Here is a 14839-nt window from a genome sequence, read left to right on the forward strand (position 1 = left end):
TGCTGAGGAGGGTGAGAGCAAGGAGCAGTGAAGTCCAGTCATCAGAGCCAATCATTCCGTGCTTAGGAATAAGGAAATGGTTTAGCAAAGTAGAATGTAAGCAAAATATCACAGACTAAATTTTACTAGGGATAAAATTCACCAGAAAATTGTAAATTTTTATTAAAAATTAAAATTAACATAGTCAATCTAAATAACATAATTCCTTTGTTCAAAAACACGTATGGCTTCCCAGTACAGAACTGACAGTGATACAGGCTGAGTGGCCCTTACCCAAAATGGTTGGGACCAGAAGTATTTTAGATTTTGAATTTTTTCAGATTTTGTAATATTTGCATTATATATACTTAGCGGTTGAGCATCTCTAATCAGAAAATGCAAAATGCAAAATACTCCAATGAGAATTTCCTTTGAGCTTCATGTTGACACTCAAAAAGTTTCAGATTTTGGGGCATTTCAGATGTAATACAAATAATTGGTCTAACATTAAAAAACTTCCCTGCTTCCATGTCCTCTGTTACAGATTCTTTATATAGTCTATAAGCTCCATTTCCAATACCATTCTATAATACACTAACAGGGCTAGAGTTTTAGAATTAGAGAACAATGACTTTTACCTAGAAGTAACTCCTACCACATAGCCCTGTGTTGACTTTATATGTCCAAAGACTACCATGATGCTTGACACTTTATAGGTCCTAAATAATGGAAACGTGTTTGACTTTAAATCTTTTCAACCATTTGCTATGTGATCACGACTAATTTATGTAACTTCTCTGTGACTCAGATAATTTGTCTGAAAGGTAGGTACTGTCAGTTGCCTTATAAGGTGTTTTGTACATAGCATAGCCTCAAAAATGAGCTGCTTCTTTTCTCGTTCTTCCTCCTGGGGGATTCTTTATTGCTCTTTGAAAAACATGACAAAATTTAACAGTTAAATCAATCCTCCTGTAGAAATCACAAAAAAGAGAGGTTTGTCCCTGTTGGTTGATGACAGTAACTAATTAATGTTATCTTCACAAAGTATATTTTGAAAGACTCATTTCACACTCATATAAAAATGAGCTTCCAAGATATAAAATCAATCATCCAATCCCAGACTGCAAAGGCAGATGCAGTTGTGCCAAGTTGAGAAAACAAAGCTTTATAGATTTCAATTCTTGTTGCTTCTCTTAAGTTATTTTCTTACTTGAATCCCTCTTTAGTAAGAAGCCTAACAGTGACACAGAAAACAAAAATAAATTCTCCAGGGATACAAAAACCCAAGCAATTGGGTTTTACTAACAAGCACAGGACATTAATAATAAAGAATAAAGCTGCTGATCAGTCTTTGTTTAAATCTTTATACAAACAATGGGTCATTTACTCCAAATTCCAGTGCCCTAAAACAGGATTTATGGACATTTTCTGGCTACTAAATAGAAAGTGCAGATTTTTACTGTTTTCATTTCAAATAATAACATACTATTGTTCCTTTCCTGAAATAAACATAGTTCTTTCAAAGCCCCCAGGAACCTACAAAGTAAAATTGTCAATTACTTTTCTGATCATATATTAATTACCAGGGTGACTTTCAAGGATACAACTTTCTGTTGCTGAGCTAAATAAAGTTTTAGTGCTCTGGACAGAAAAATCAGACCAACCACAAACATTCTCTTAAGCCAAAATCGAATCCACAGAAAAACCCTTTTTTCAATTCTGTGAAGGGTGAGAGAGATGAGTAAGCTGCAGAAAAGCTGGAAGCCAGCAGAGGTTGGTTCATGACGTTCAAGAAAAGAAGCTGTCTCCATAACAAAAAAGGACAAAGTGAAGCTGTGGCAAGCTATCCAGAAGATAAGCTAAGCTGACAGATGAAGGTGGCTACACTAAACAACAGATCGTCAATGTAGGTGAAACAGTCTTCAGTTGCAAGGTGTCATCTAGAACTTTCATAGCTAGAGAGGAAGAGTCAAAGCCTAGCTTCAAAGATACACTGGATGAGTAGACTCTCTTGTTAGGGACTAATACCACTGGGGAACTGAAGTTAAAATCAATGCTCATTTACCTTTCTGAAAATACTAGATCCATTAAGAATTATGTTAAATCTCTGCTTGTGTTCTAGAAATAGAACAACAAAGCCTGGGTGACAGTATATCTATTTTTACAGCATGGTTTACTGAAGATTTTAAACCCACTACTCAGAAAGAAAAAAAGATTCCTTTCAAAATATTACTGCTCACTGATAACGCGCCTGCTCACCCAAAAGTTCTGATGTAGATGTACAAGGATATTAATGCTGTTTTCATGCGTGCTAACACAACAACCATTCTGAAGCCCATGAATCAAGAAGTAATTTGAGGTTTCAAGTCTTATTATTTAAGGAATCCATTTATTTAGGGTATGGCTGTCCAGAGATAGTGATTCCTCAGATGGATCTCGAAAGAAGCTGTTTCCACTCTCATGGATGACTCTAAGGGGTTCAACAGTGCAGTGGAAGAAGATGTGGTGGAAATAACAAGAGATGTGAAAACAGCAAGAGAAAGAAATTTAGAAGTGGAGCCTGAAGATGTGAGTGAATTGCTGCAAAATTATAATAAAACCTGAATGGATGAGGAGTTATTTTTATGGATGAGCAAAGAAAGTGATTTCTTGAGATGGAACCTGCTCCTGACGGAGATGTTCTGTTATACTGTTAAAATGACAACACAGGATTTGAATATTACATAAAGCTAGTTGATAAAGCAACAACAGGTATTGAGAGGGTTGATTCCAATTTTGAAAAAAGTTTTACTATAGGTGAAATGTTGTAAAACGGCATGACATGCTACAGAGAAATGTTTTGTGAAAGGAAGAGTCAATTGATGCAGCAAACTTCATTGTTGTCTTAGTTTAGGAAACTGCCACAGCCGCCCCAAATTTCTTCAACCACCACTTTGAACAGTCAGCAGCCATTAACACTGAGGCAATACCCTCTAACAGCAAAAAGGTTACTACTTGCTAAAGGCTTAGACGATTGTTAAGATTTTTTGCAATAAAGTGTTTTTTTTTTTACTTAAGGTATGTACATTGTTGTTTAGATATAATGCTACTGTATAATGAATAGCCTATAGGGTGGTGCAAATATAACTTTTGTCTGCACTGGAAAATCAAAATATCTATGTGACTCCCTGATATGGTTTGGCTCTGTGTTCCCACCCAAATCTCATCTTGTAGCTCCCACAATTCCCACGTGTTGTGGGAGGGACCCAGCGGGAGATAACTGAATCATGGAGGCAGGTCTTTCCTGTGTTGTTCTCATGATAAGCAATAACTCTCACAAGATCTGATGGTTTAAAAAATGGGAGTTACTTTGGGAGGCTGAGGCAGTGGATCGCCTGGAGTCAGGAGTCTGAGACCAGCCTGCCCAACATGGTGAAACCCTGTCTCTACTAAAAATACAACATTAGTGGGGCATGCTGGCATGTGCCTGTAATCTCAGCTACTTGGGAGGCTGAGGAAGGAGAATCGCTTGAACCCAGGAGGCAGAGGTTACAGTGAGCCAAGATCGCACCACTGCACTCCAGCCAGGGACACAGCGAGCCTCAGTCTCAAAAAAAAAAAAAAAAAGCAAGAGTTTCCTTACATAATGCTCTCTGTCTCTTTGCCTGCTGCCATCCATGTAAAGACGTGACTTACTCCTGCTTGCCTTCTGCCACGATAGTGAGGCCTCCCCGGCCATGTGAAACTGTAAGTCCATTAAATCTCTTTTTACTTCCTAGTCTCAGGTACGTCTTTATCAGCAGCATGAAAATGGACTAATACACTCCCTTTATTGAACTCCTGTTTTATTACTGCCTCTGGATGCAAACAGGCAATAAATCGGAAGTATGACTGTATCTATAATAGTAAGTATCCCAAGTCCTAAGTATCCTGCAATTTCATTATTCCACAACTAAAACAATACATTGTCAAGAAAATCAATTCTTTAAGTTGAAAATTGAGTCCGCTAAGCTTGGCATTCATTATCTAACTTTAAGCTTTGTGTAGTTATTCATAATTCTAATCAAAGAACGCTCTGACCAAAGTATTTTAAGATAAACAAATTTCTCCAAGACTTAAAAATCTTAAGACAATTCTCTCCCTAGTGCCAAAAAGTAAAAATAATAAAAATACAGCTCATCACAGAATCTACCTTATGTGAAGAAAAAGTACAATATTTAGGTAATTATTCTTAAACTTACATTTAATGTTCTAAGTATAAGACAACCTAAGAAAGATTTCAAAAACATACTTTGAAACAGTTAAGATTACTGTCCTTAATATATAAACATCCAGGTTTATATATATCACCTGGATGATATATATATCATCAGGTATAGAAGGTTAATATGTATCACCCATAACACTTATAAAGTAATTATAGACAACTGCATGTTGATAGGGATTGTTAGCCTTTCTTAAAAATGCTTACATTGTATTCTATGTCAATCTTTTGACTAAAAGTAAGTGACAGTAAATTCTGAAATATATTTCTCTAAAACAATTTTAAGCACAAGTTTAATTGAGTTGTGACTGTATTATTTGACATCTGCACCTTTCAGGTTCAAAAATTTAACTTAGAAAATGTCACTCAGGCCGGGCACGGTGGCTCACGCCTGTAATCCCAGCACTTTGGGAGGCCGAGGCAGGCAGATCATAAGGTCAGAAGATCGAAACCATCCTGGCTAACAAGGTGAAACCCCATCTCTATTAAAAATACAAAAAATTAGCCGGGCACGGTGGCAGACACCTGTAGTCCCAGCTACTTGGGAGGCTGAGGCAGGAGAATGGTGTGAACCCAGGAGGTGAAGCTTGCAGTGAGCCAAAATCACGCCACTGCACTCCAGCCTGAGCGACAGAGCGAGATTCCGTCTCCAAAAAAAAAAAAAAAAAAGAAAGAAAATGCCACTGAGTAACTCTCACTTGAAGTCAACCCTGCTCTAGCTGTAGTACCATTTCTAAGCACTTTTCTGATTCTGTCTTTATATTAGTCTAAACTGAGTGCTTTTCTATAGTGTTATATTTTAGTGATTTTAGTGATTTTAGAAATCACTAGGTCCAACTCTGTTTACATATGAAACATATTTGATTATACTCAGTGGAAAGATTGTATTAAAGTCATTGGATTAAAGTCACTGGGTTTTGGGTACTGAAACTAAAAATGAACCCAGGTGATTTTTAGACTCTTAGTGTACAGCTCATCACAGCCTGCTACACTGCATTATCTTTCATCCTCACTTTACCCCAAGAATAATAAATTTGAGGCAAGGTTTATGTTAGATTGTTTTGGAAATACCTAAAAAATACAAATTAAGTTAGCATTGATTGATTGCTTTGATTAATTACACTGCCCACTTACAATATGCAGAAGAAAACAAATTAACTAGAATACTGCCAGTGACCATTTACTACTATACATCATTGAATTACAGTAGTCTTAGTGTGTTTTCTTAACTTTATTAAGGATATCTTTGATGATCTGAGATTTCTTTCTCTTTCTCTCATTGTACCCTAAAGAAAACCTGGATAGGAGTTTATCTAAACCATTATTTTCTAAATTGTTATTTCAATTGATTGAAAATTTAATTAAAAACATTATTATACCTGAGGGGGGTCATTTAGGGATTCTGTGCTACTTCTAAATTGGCATTCACTTATGTTAAGACTATCTATCCTGAATCCATGTATATCCTCAAGATAAAGGTCTCTGGTCACAAACAATGCTCACACAAATCTTGAGAAGGAAATTAAGGATCTCTATCAAAATGGGCCACTTAGAATTAACCCACTCTTGATTTTTAGTACAAGAACTAAAAGCAACTATTCTTCTCTGGATCCTCAAGGAACTCATGTCCTACTTAAAGAATGCCTCCAAGAAGGAAAGCTAAACAAGATGAGGAGGAAAGCTAGGGAAATGCAAACACAGCAAAGAGAGCTGGTGCCTTCTTTGCCTATTTGGGAAGGGCATTTCCTATCTTCTTACCTGACTTCCTTCTTTCTCAGCTAGAATGATAAAAATGTGTAAGGTCAACCCTCAGGGCTGATTCCAAGGTAAAAGAGACAAGAAACAGACCCCATATCCAGCCAGTCGAGGCTTGCATGAAGGACTTTGTATGGGCTGCAAGGTCATCATTCAGAAATTCAGTGGGCTGGCAATAAAGAATGTGCCTTTTTCCAGATCACGCCGAACCTAGCATGGAAGACAGTTACATTTTACCAGCCTGAAGAAAACTCTGACTCACAGATAGGAGTTTCCAGCCATATATCTAACAGTTTAATATCTTAGATAGTTGAGTACCTACATCCAAAGAAGTGAAACAACCACTACATACTGCCTTTTCATACTTCCTATGCAAAAGATGCAGAAGTAAAAGTAATGAAAAATTTCAATATTTGTATTTGTCCACATTATCTTTGAACACATTTTACTAGTATTTGTATACTGATTTGCTAATTGTTTTCAAAAGTAAAAAGAAGAATTTAAATACTTAAAACACACTGTGAAATTCAATTTGTCTGTATCCAAATACACCGATACCACATATACATAACAGGAAACTAGTTCAATACAAAATATTTCATTGAACATGCAAAAAGATTAATGAATATGTGACTCTACTGCACGATGGATCAAGTTTTCAAACCTGTTTACAAACAAGTTTTAAAAAGATACATATAAAACATGGCATCCAGTCTATCACAAACTCATTTCTAATTCCATAAAATAAACTCTTAATATAAACTCAATTATTATATAGGTAAATTCCCCACTTTTGTTCTTTAGCTTCTTTTACTTGTTTTTCATATTTGGAGAGATCATAACAATAATGTTTTTGGTGTTAGACATTTCAGAATGAATGTCGTAACCCAGGCAGAAATAGAATATGGGGAGAAAAATATACTTGTGCATGTATGTGCATACACACACACACACACACACTTTACCTAAGCATTTAGTAATATCCAAACACTACACAGTTTAGCCTCAGTTCTACTCCATAATAGAAGATATATGAGTGCTTATTTCATCTTGTCTCTCCATTTTACTAAGATACAGTGAATTCCATCAATGCAACTGCATTGCATTACATCAATGGCCTAAAATAAATAATTGGCATTATATTTAATACACTGATCAATGAAAATGAAAATTTTAAAATTTTGTAGACTGTAATAATTCTTTAAAAGGAGGCTTAGAATCTTTGTGCACCCTTTAAAAGCAGCATATATGGCTTAATGCCTTTAATTTCTAACAATTTAAATATCAATGTCTATAACAATATAAACTTCAGCAATAATTTAGAGTATGCTTTTATTATTGTCAACTTGCTGACATTTCATTTTGTGTAATAAGATTTAGGCCATGGCCAAGCTAAGTGGTTCACATCTGTAATCCCACACCTTTGGGAGGCTGAGGTGAGAGGACTGCTTGGGCCAGGAGTTCAAGGCCAGCCTGGGCAACACAGCAAGACTCCACCTCTACAAAAATCACAAAAAATTAGCCAGGCATGGTGTTATGTGCCTGTATTACTTAGGAGGCTGAGGTGGGAGAACTGCCTATGCCCAGGATTTGGAGGTGGCAGGGAGATATAATTGCCACCGCACTCTAGTCTGGAGACAGGGCAATATCTTGTCCAAATAAATAAATAAATAAATAAATAAATAAAATTAATTCAGGCCTCTATCCTCCTATTTACAACTTCCAATATAACAAAATAATTTTGGCACTTCTTAGGTATCCTAGCTCTTAGACTGATATTTAGTCTTGCATTACAGTTCACAGCTCCTGCAGTGAAAATTATCAGCTAAAATGCTTGTTAAATTATTAAAATCTTGCATTTAAAAAGTCAAAAGTTAAGCAGGAAATAACACTTGAGAGAGGGCAGAAATGGAACACAGTGGGGAATAATAAGAAAAGGAGGTATTAGAAGATAAAATGTGAAAGTTCTGGCAAATTCTTATACACAATATCTAAATTATTGGTGTAATAACATTGTGGGAAGGGCAATTTTTTCGAGATTTCAGTTTTCTGTTAGTAAAGTGCCAATGTACTATAACTCTCTTGCAATAAGTGGAGTATTCATAAAAGACCAAAAGGTTAACTGCTACTTCATCCCAAAAGATTTTACCCATGAAACTTGTACTTCTAGTTTAGACTAATATTTTTTAACTGTGTGCTTAAAACAAAATAAAGTTTTGTTTAGTAGATTCTAGAAAATATTCTGAATTGCTATTTGGCAGACATACTTTTATTACCAACCAAACTATCATCCTACACTCAGCATACTCTTTAAGCAGAACCTTGATTTTATTCTCTCACCTCAAACTGACCATGACCTTCATGAAGGTCAAACATGTCCCCAGCTCTGGATTACAGTTGAGTATAATTAATGGTTGCCTCATTTCCTCTAGGCTAGTGACTGTTCTAAACAGAATCATGGGATCTGACTCTGACCAATAATGGAGAAGTTGCACTTGCAAAGAGATGGTTGTGGAGAAACTTCCCTTTTCTATATCTGGACACAACTATGTGAGGAGGTGATGCTGGAACAGGCCTACTGTCTAAAGTTCACAGGCTGAGGATGACAGGAAAAAATAAAAGATTTAACCAACCTGGTGATGATGCCACTGAGCCCTTGAATTAACCCTGAAACTGTGCCAACTATGGACATCTTATTATATGAGACAATAAACAATATTTAAGCTATGATTGGGGTCTTTTCTTACCTGTGGCTAGAAGTATCCTAACTGCTGTTAGGATATTTTATTAGAATTTTTGTATGTATTCACACATAATACACATCCTAAAAGCCATATGAGCCACTATTAAGAAAGTTATTTCTAAAAATGAAAAAGAAACATTTCTATATTCAAATATTCTAATGAAGATGATACCTCATTAAGATGTAAAAATGAATAACATCATGCAGGATGTTATATCATAGCATCACAGCTTACTACAGGTCTAAAACCCTGATTTACATTAACAAATAATTTATACGAATTATCTATATAGATTATTTATTTAAATTCTGTTAACTTGATAAGAAGGAGACCTCCTTTAACTCTGCTGTTTAGTAACAAGGCAGAAAATATACAAAGCTGCTCATTTTAACGTCATCATGCCATTTTCATTTGTAATTTTACATATTTTTGGGGAGGAAGAACTGGTTATGCATGTTTTCATTAAATATGAACATTAAGAGTCTACCCGAGGTCACATATTTTAACTCTTTCTTAGTAATTGTTTAAGTGACAATGTCACAAAAGTAATCACATCATTCCAAAAAAGAATCAATCATTAGCAAAGAAAATGTAGGAGTCCAAGTTGATTGATACCAGGAGAAGAATAAATACATTTTTATTCAATATTAAACAAGTAGGAAAAAATAGAAAATTGAAACTTATTCCGTGAATAGTTCAAAAAGCTTTCTAATAGATATCTCCCTCACAAATAATTCACTTTTAAAAAATATTTTATTGTCTTCCGGGTGTAGTGCCACATGCCTATAACCCCTCACTTTGGGAAGCTGAGGTGGGCCGAACACTTGACCTCAAGAGTTTGAGACCAGCAACATGGCAAAAATCTGTCTCTGTGAAAAAATACAAAAAATACTAGCCAGGAATGGTGGCATGTGACTGCAGTTCCAGCTACTTGTGAGGCTGAGGTGGGAGAATCGCTTGAGCCCAGGAGGTTGAGGCTGCAGTGAGCTGAGATCCTGCCACTGCACTCCAGCCTGGGCAACAGAGTGAAACCCTGTCTTTAAAAAAAAAAAAAAAAAGAAAAAGATTGATAAATACAATTCAAACATGGTTATAATGGGCTGTGTACTATAGTTCAAACAGGTCTAAAACATTACAATAAATTTAAATTTATGACAATTACGGAGGCACCCATGGAGAGGTGTCTTGAGTTGTCAACAGTAGTACTTGTTTTTACAACTGGAGAGTTAAGTAATAAAGATGTAGCCTTGCCCTATTGCTCCAGTTATAAGTTCATGTTTTCTTTATGTACTTATCAGAAACATCATACTCACCCTGGTATTTAGAGAACAATATAAATAAAAACAAAACTTCATATTTTGATGTCATTTAGAGTTACAATTAGCCAACTGGCCACTATACAGTGTTCAAGAAATCAACTTTGTGCACATATTTATACCATCTAAGCAATACAATTTAATTTAGTTTGATGAAACCGTAAGGAAACAAGACCTTTTCTGATTATAAATTCAGACATAAAATTAAATTGGAGATCAAAATATTCTACAAAGAACATCCCCATCACAGGATGTTTTTTTCTTACTCTGTTATCAAGAAATCTTTCTTGAGAAATCTCTCAGTTTAAAAAAGTCAACTATGCTACTGGTTTCTTCTACCCGTTGCTTTGATTTCCTCTCAAAACACTCAACCTTGCTTAATCTTTGTGTTTTTCTAAAATTCACATCACTTTTTTCTTAGTCTTTCATTTTTTCTCCAATGTCCCTGCCCCTACCCACACAATTTTGTATATTTATTACTGGTAATTTTTGCATTTTTTACCAATTGGTGTGCAAACCTTCAGTAATTCTCTACATTAAACATTCATAATATGGTGGAGGAGGAAAGGGCACACACAACTCTCACATAATTAGAGAGATTGCTCACCCAAGAAAAAACATGCCTATTATTTCAAGTTTCTCAAGATCTGTTAAAAGCTTTGAGTTACTCACTCTTTTGAGGTATTCTAATGTTGTGTAATGATTCATGGTTTGCAACAATTTCTTTGTGAATTGCCCTCAGAATTCTGAGACAACAAACACGTCGTGTGTCTACTACTGAGGGCTGAGGAATTCAGACACCATTATTCTGGATGATTACAAACCTCTCATTTTTCACTCAAAGCTATTATCTTCAAAAATCTAGTTTTCTTACCCAGACAGAGGCCTACCTTCTTCTCAGCCATGATTTCTTAACACTATTCACAGTTATTATTTTTTCTCTCATGTTTTCTTCTACTCAAATACCCCGTGGTGATTACAAAATCTCACAAACAGGTCTGATATTTTCCCTAAACATTATACCTTTCTATTAATACCAACTTAATTCATATCACATTTTATACTTTCTAAGATACATACAAAAATAAGATGTCAAATAATCTTCATATTAATAATTTCCCAAGGTTAATGAAAAAGAACAGAAATTATTGCCATGACACATGCAAGAAAACTTTGAATTAGTACAGTTAAAACACTTGGCCAAGAATTAAAACTGGGATTCCAATTTGGGTCACCTTCAAGGCTAGTGCTCTTAATTGCCATACTGCCTTTTTTTAACATTTTTCATGTCTATGATGACAATACTGTAAGTAGGAGTTCACATACAAAACTTCAACTTTTTGTCATGCGTATTAAGCTCTGAGATCAACAGAACTCCACTCCACACAATTCTACAAAGTGTAATGGAACAGTTTAATACAGCAAACTCCAAAACTAAAAGGAGATCTGAAGCTAACAGGCATTGTTTTGGTTTTGGTTTTTTTTCTAATCTTGTCGGTTGCCCAATTTTCAACAGCAGCCAACTGGCTTTCTCCATGAATGGAATCTAGTGCATGTTACGTCTAAATGGTAACCTTGCAAGTCTTATTTATAAAAGTTTAGTCAGATATATGGGAGGAGCCAAGATGGCCGAATAGGAACAGCTCCGGTCTACAGCTCCCAGCGCGAGCGACGCAGAAGACTGGTGATTTCTGCATTTCCATCTGAGGTACCGTGTTCATCTCACTAGGGAGTGCCAGACAGTGGGCGCAGGTCAGTGGGTGAGTGCACCGTGCGCCAGCCGAAGCAGGGGCGAGGCATTGCCTCACTCGGGAAGCTCAAGGGGTCAGGGAGTTCCCTTTCCAGGGGTGACAGACGGCACCTGGAAAATCGGGCCACTCCCACCCGAATACTGTGCTTTTCCGACGGGCTTAGGAAACGGTGCCCCAGGAGAGTATAGCCCGCACCTGGCTCAGAGGGTCCTACGCCCACGGAGTCTCGCTGATGGCTAGCACAGCAGTCTGAGATCAAACAGCAAGGCGGCAGCGAGGCTGGGGGAGGGGCGCCCGCCATTGCCCAGGCTCGCTTAGGTAAACAAAGCAGCAGGGAAGCTTGAACTGGGTGGAGCCCACCACAGCTCAAGGAGGCCTGCCTGCCTCTGTAGGCTCCACCTCTGGGGGCAGGGCACAGACAAACAAAAAGACAGCAGTAACCTCTGCAGACTTAAATGTCCCTGTCTGACAGCTTTGAGGAGAGCAGTGGTTCTCCCAGCACGCAACTGGAGATCTGAGAACTGGCTGACTGCCTCCTCAAGTGGGTCCCTGACCCCGACCCCCGAGCAGCCTAACTGGGAGGCACCCCCCAGCAGGGGCAGACTGACACCTCACATGGCTGGCCAGGTACTCCAACAGACCTGCAGCTGAGGGTCCTGTCTGTTAGAAGGAAAACTAACAGAAAGGACATCCACACCAAAAACCCATCTGTACATCACCATCATCAAAGACCAAAAGTAGATAAAACCACAAAGATGGGGAAAAAACAGAGCACAAAAACTGGAAACTCTAAAAAGCAGAGTACCTCTCCTCCTCCAAAGGAACGCAGTTCCTCACCAGCAACGGAACAAAGCTGGACGGAGAATGACTTTGACGAGCTGAGAGAAGAAGGCTTCAGATGATCAAATTACTCCGAGCTACGGGAGGATATTCAAACCAAAGGCAAAGAAGTTGAAACCTTTGAAAAAAATTTAGAAGAATGTATAACTAGAATAACCAATACAGAGAAGTGCTTAAAGGAGCTGATGGAGCTGAAAACCAAGGCTCGAGAACTACGTGAAGAATGCAGAAGCCTCAGGAGCCGATGTGATCAAATGGAAGAAAGGGTATCAGCCCTGGAAGATGAAATGAATGAAATGAAGCGAGAAGGGAAGTTTAGAGAAAAAAGAATAAAAAGAAACGAGCAAAGCCTCCAAGAAATGTGGGACTATGTGAAAAGACCAAATCTACGTCTGATTGGTGTACCTGAAAGTGACAGGGAGAATGGAAACAAGTTGGAAAACACTCTGCAGGATATTATCCAGGAGAACTTCCCCAATCTAGCAAGGCAGGCCAACATTCAGATTCAGGAAATACAGAGAACGCCACAAAGATACTCCTCGAGAAGAGCAACTCCAAGACACATAATTGTCAGATTCACCAAAGTTGAAATGAAGGAAAAAATGTTAAGGGCAGCCAGAGAAAGGTCGGGTTACCATCAAAGGGAAGCCCATCAGACTAACAGCGGATCTCTCGGCAGAAACCCTACAAGCCAGAAGAGAGTGGGGGCCAATATTCAACATTCTTAAAGAAAAGAATTTTCAAGCCAGAATTTCATATCCTGCCAAACTAAGCTTCATAAGTGAAGGAGAAATAAAATACTTTACAGACAAGCAAATGCTGACAGATTTTGTCACCACCAGGCCTGCCCTAAAAGAGCTCCTGAAGGAAGCACTAAACATGGAAAGGCACAACCGGTACCAGCCACTGCAAAATCATACCGAAATGTAAAGACCATCGAGACTAGGAAGAGACTGCATCAACTAACGAGCAAAATAACCAGCTAACATCATAATGACAGGATCAGATTCACACATAACAATATTAACTTTAAATGTAAATGGACTAAATGCTCCAATTAAAAGACACAGACTGGCAAATTGGATAAAGACTCAAGACCCATCAGTGTGCTGTATTCAGGAAACCCATCTCACGTGCAGAGACACACATAGGCTCAAAATAAAAGGATGGAGGAAGATATACCAAGCAAATGGAAAACAAAAAAAGGCAGGGGTTGCAATCCTAGTCTCTGATAAAACAGACTTTAAACCAACAAAGATCAAAAGAGACAAAGAAGGCCATTACATAATGGTAAAGGGATTAATTCAACAAGAAGAGCTAACTATCCTAAATATATATGCACCCAATACAGGAGCACCCAGATTCATAAAGCAAGTCCTGAGTGACCTACAAAGAGACTTACACTCCCACACATTAATAATGGGAGATTTTAACACCCCACTGTCAACATTAGACAGATCAACGAAACAGAAAATCAACAAGGATACCCAGGAATTGAACTCAGCTCTGCACCAAGCAGACGTAATAGACATCTACAGAACTCTCCACCCCAAATCAACAGAATATACATTTTTTTCAGCACCACACCACACCTATTCCAAAATTGACCATATACTTGGAAGTAAAGCTCTCCTCAATAAATGTAAAAGAACAGAAATTATAACAAACTATCTCTCAGATCACAGTGCAATCAAGCTAGAACTCAGGATTAAGAATCTCACTCAAAACCTCTCAACTACGTGGAAACTGAACAACCTGCTCCTGAATGACTACTGGGTACATAATGAAATGAAGGCAGAAATAAAGATGTTCTTTGAAACCAATGAGAGCCAAGACACAACATACCAGAATCTCTGGGATGCATTCAAAGCAGTGTGTAGAGGGAAATTTATAGCACTAAATGCCCACAAGAGAAAGCAGGAAAGATCCAAAATTGACACCCTAACATCACAATTAAAAGAACTAGAAAAGCAAGAGCAAACACATTCAAAAGCTAGCAGAAGGCAAGAAATAACTAAAATCAGAGCAGAACTGAAGGAAATAGAGACACAAAAAACCCTTCAAAAAATTAATGAATCCAGGAGCTGGTTTTTGGAAAGGATCAACAAAATTGATAGACCGCTAGCAAGATTAATAAAGAAAAAAAGAGAGAAGAATCAAATAGATGCAATAAAAAATGATAAAGGGGATATCACCACCGATCCCACAGAA

General features: G+C 37.4%; 1 protein-coding gene across 3 annotated transcripts in view; it reads right to left on the bottom strand.

Moving 5' to 3' along the window:
- Window positions 1–14839, bottom strand: part of PDGFC (platelet derived growth factor C) — a 215818-nt gene that overhangs the window by 116250 nt on the left and 84729 nt on the right. Inside the window, exon 1 of one of the 3 annotated variants that reach the window (XM_063664232.1) lies at window positions 6071–6182. The exons of the other annotated variants lie outside the window; for them this stretch is intronic. Coding sequence (XP_063520302.1) covers window positions 6071–6130 — 60 coding nt within the window. The 5' untranslated portion in view covers window positions 6131–6182. Of the gene's footprint in view, window positions 1–6070; window positions 6183–14839 lie in introns of those variants that run through there. 3 annotated transcript variants of the gene reach the window in all.

Source organism: Pongo pygmaeus, chromosome 3, assembly GCF_028885625.2.
Source record: "Pongo pygmaeus isolate AG05252 chromosome 3, NHGRI_mPonPyg2-v2.0_pri, whole genome shotgun sequence".
NCBI classification, from domain to species: domain Eukaryota; kingdom Metazoa; phylum Chordata; class Mammalia; order Primates; family Hominidae; genus Pongo; species Pongo pygmaeus.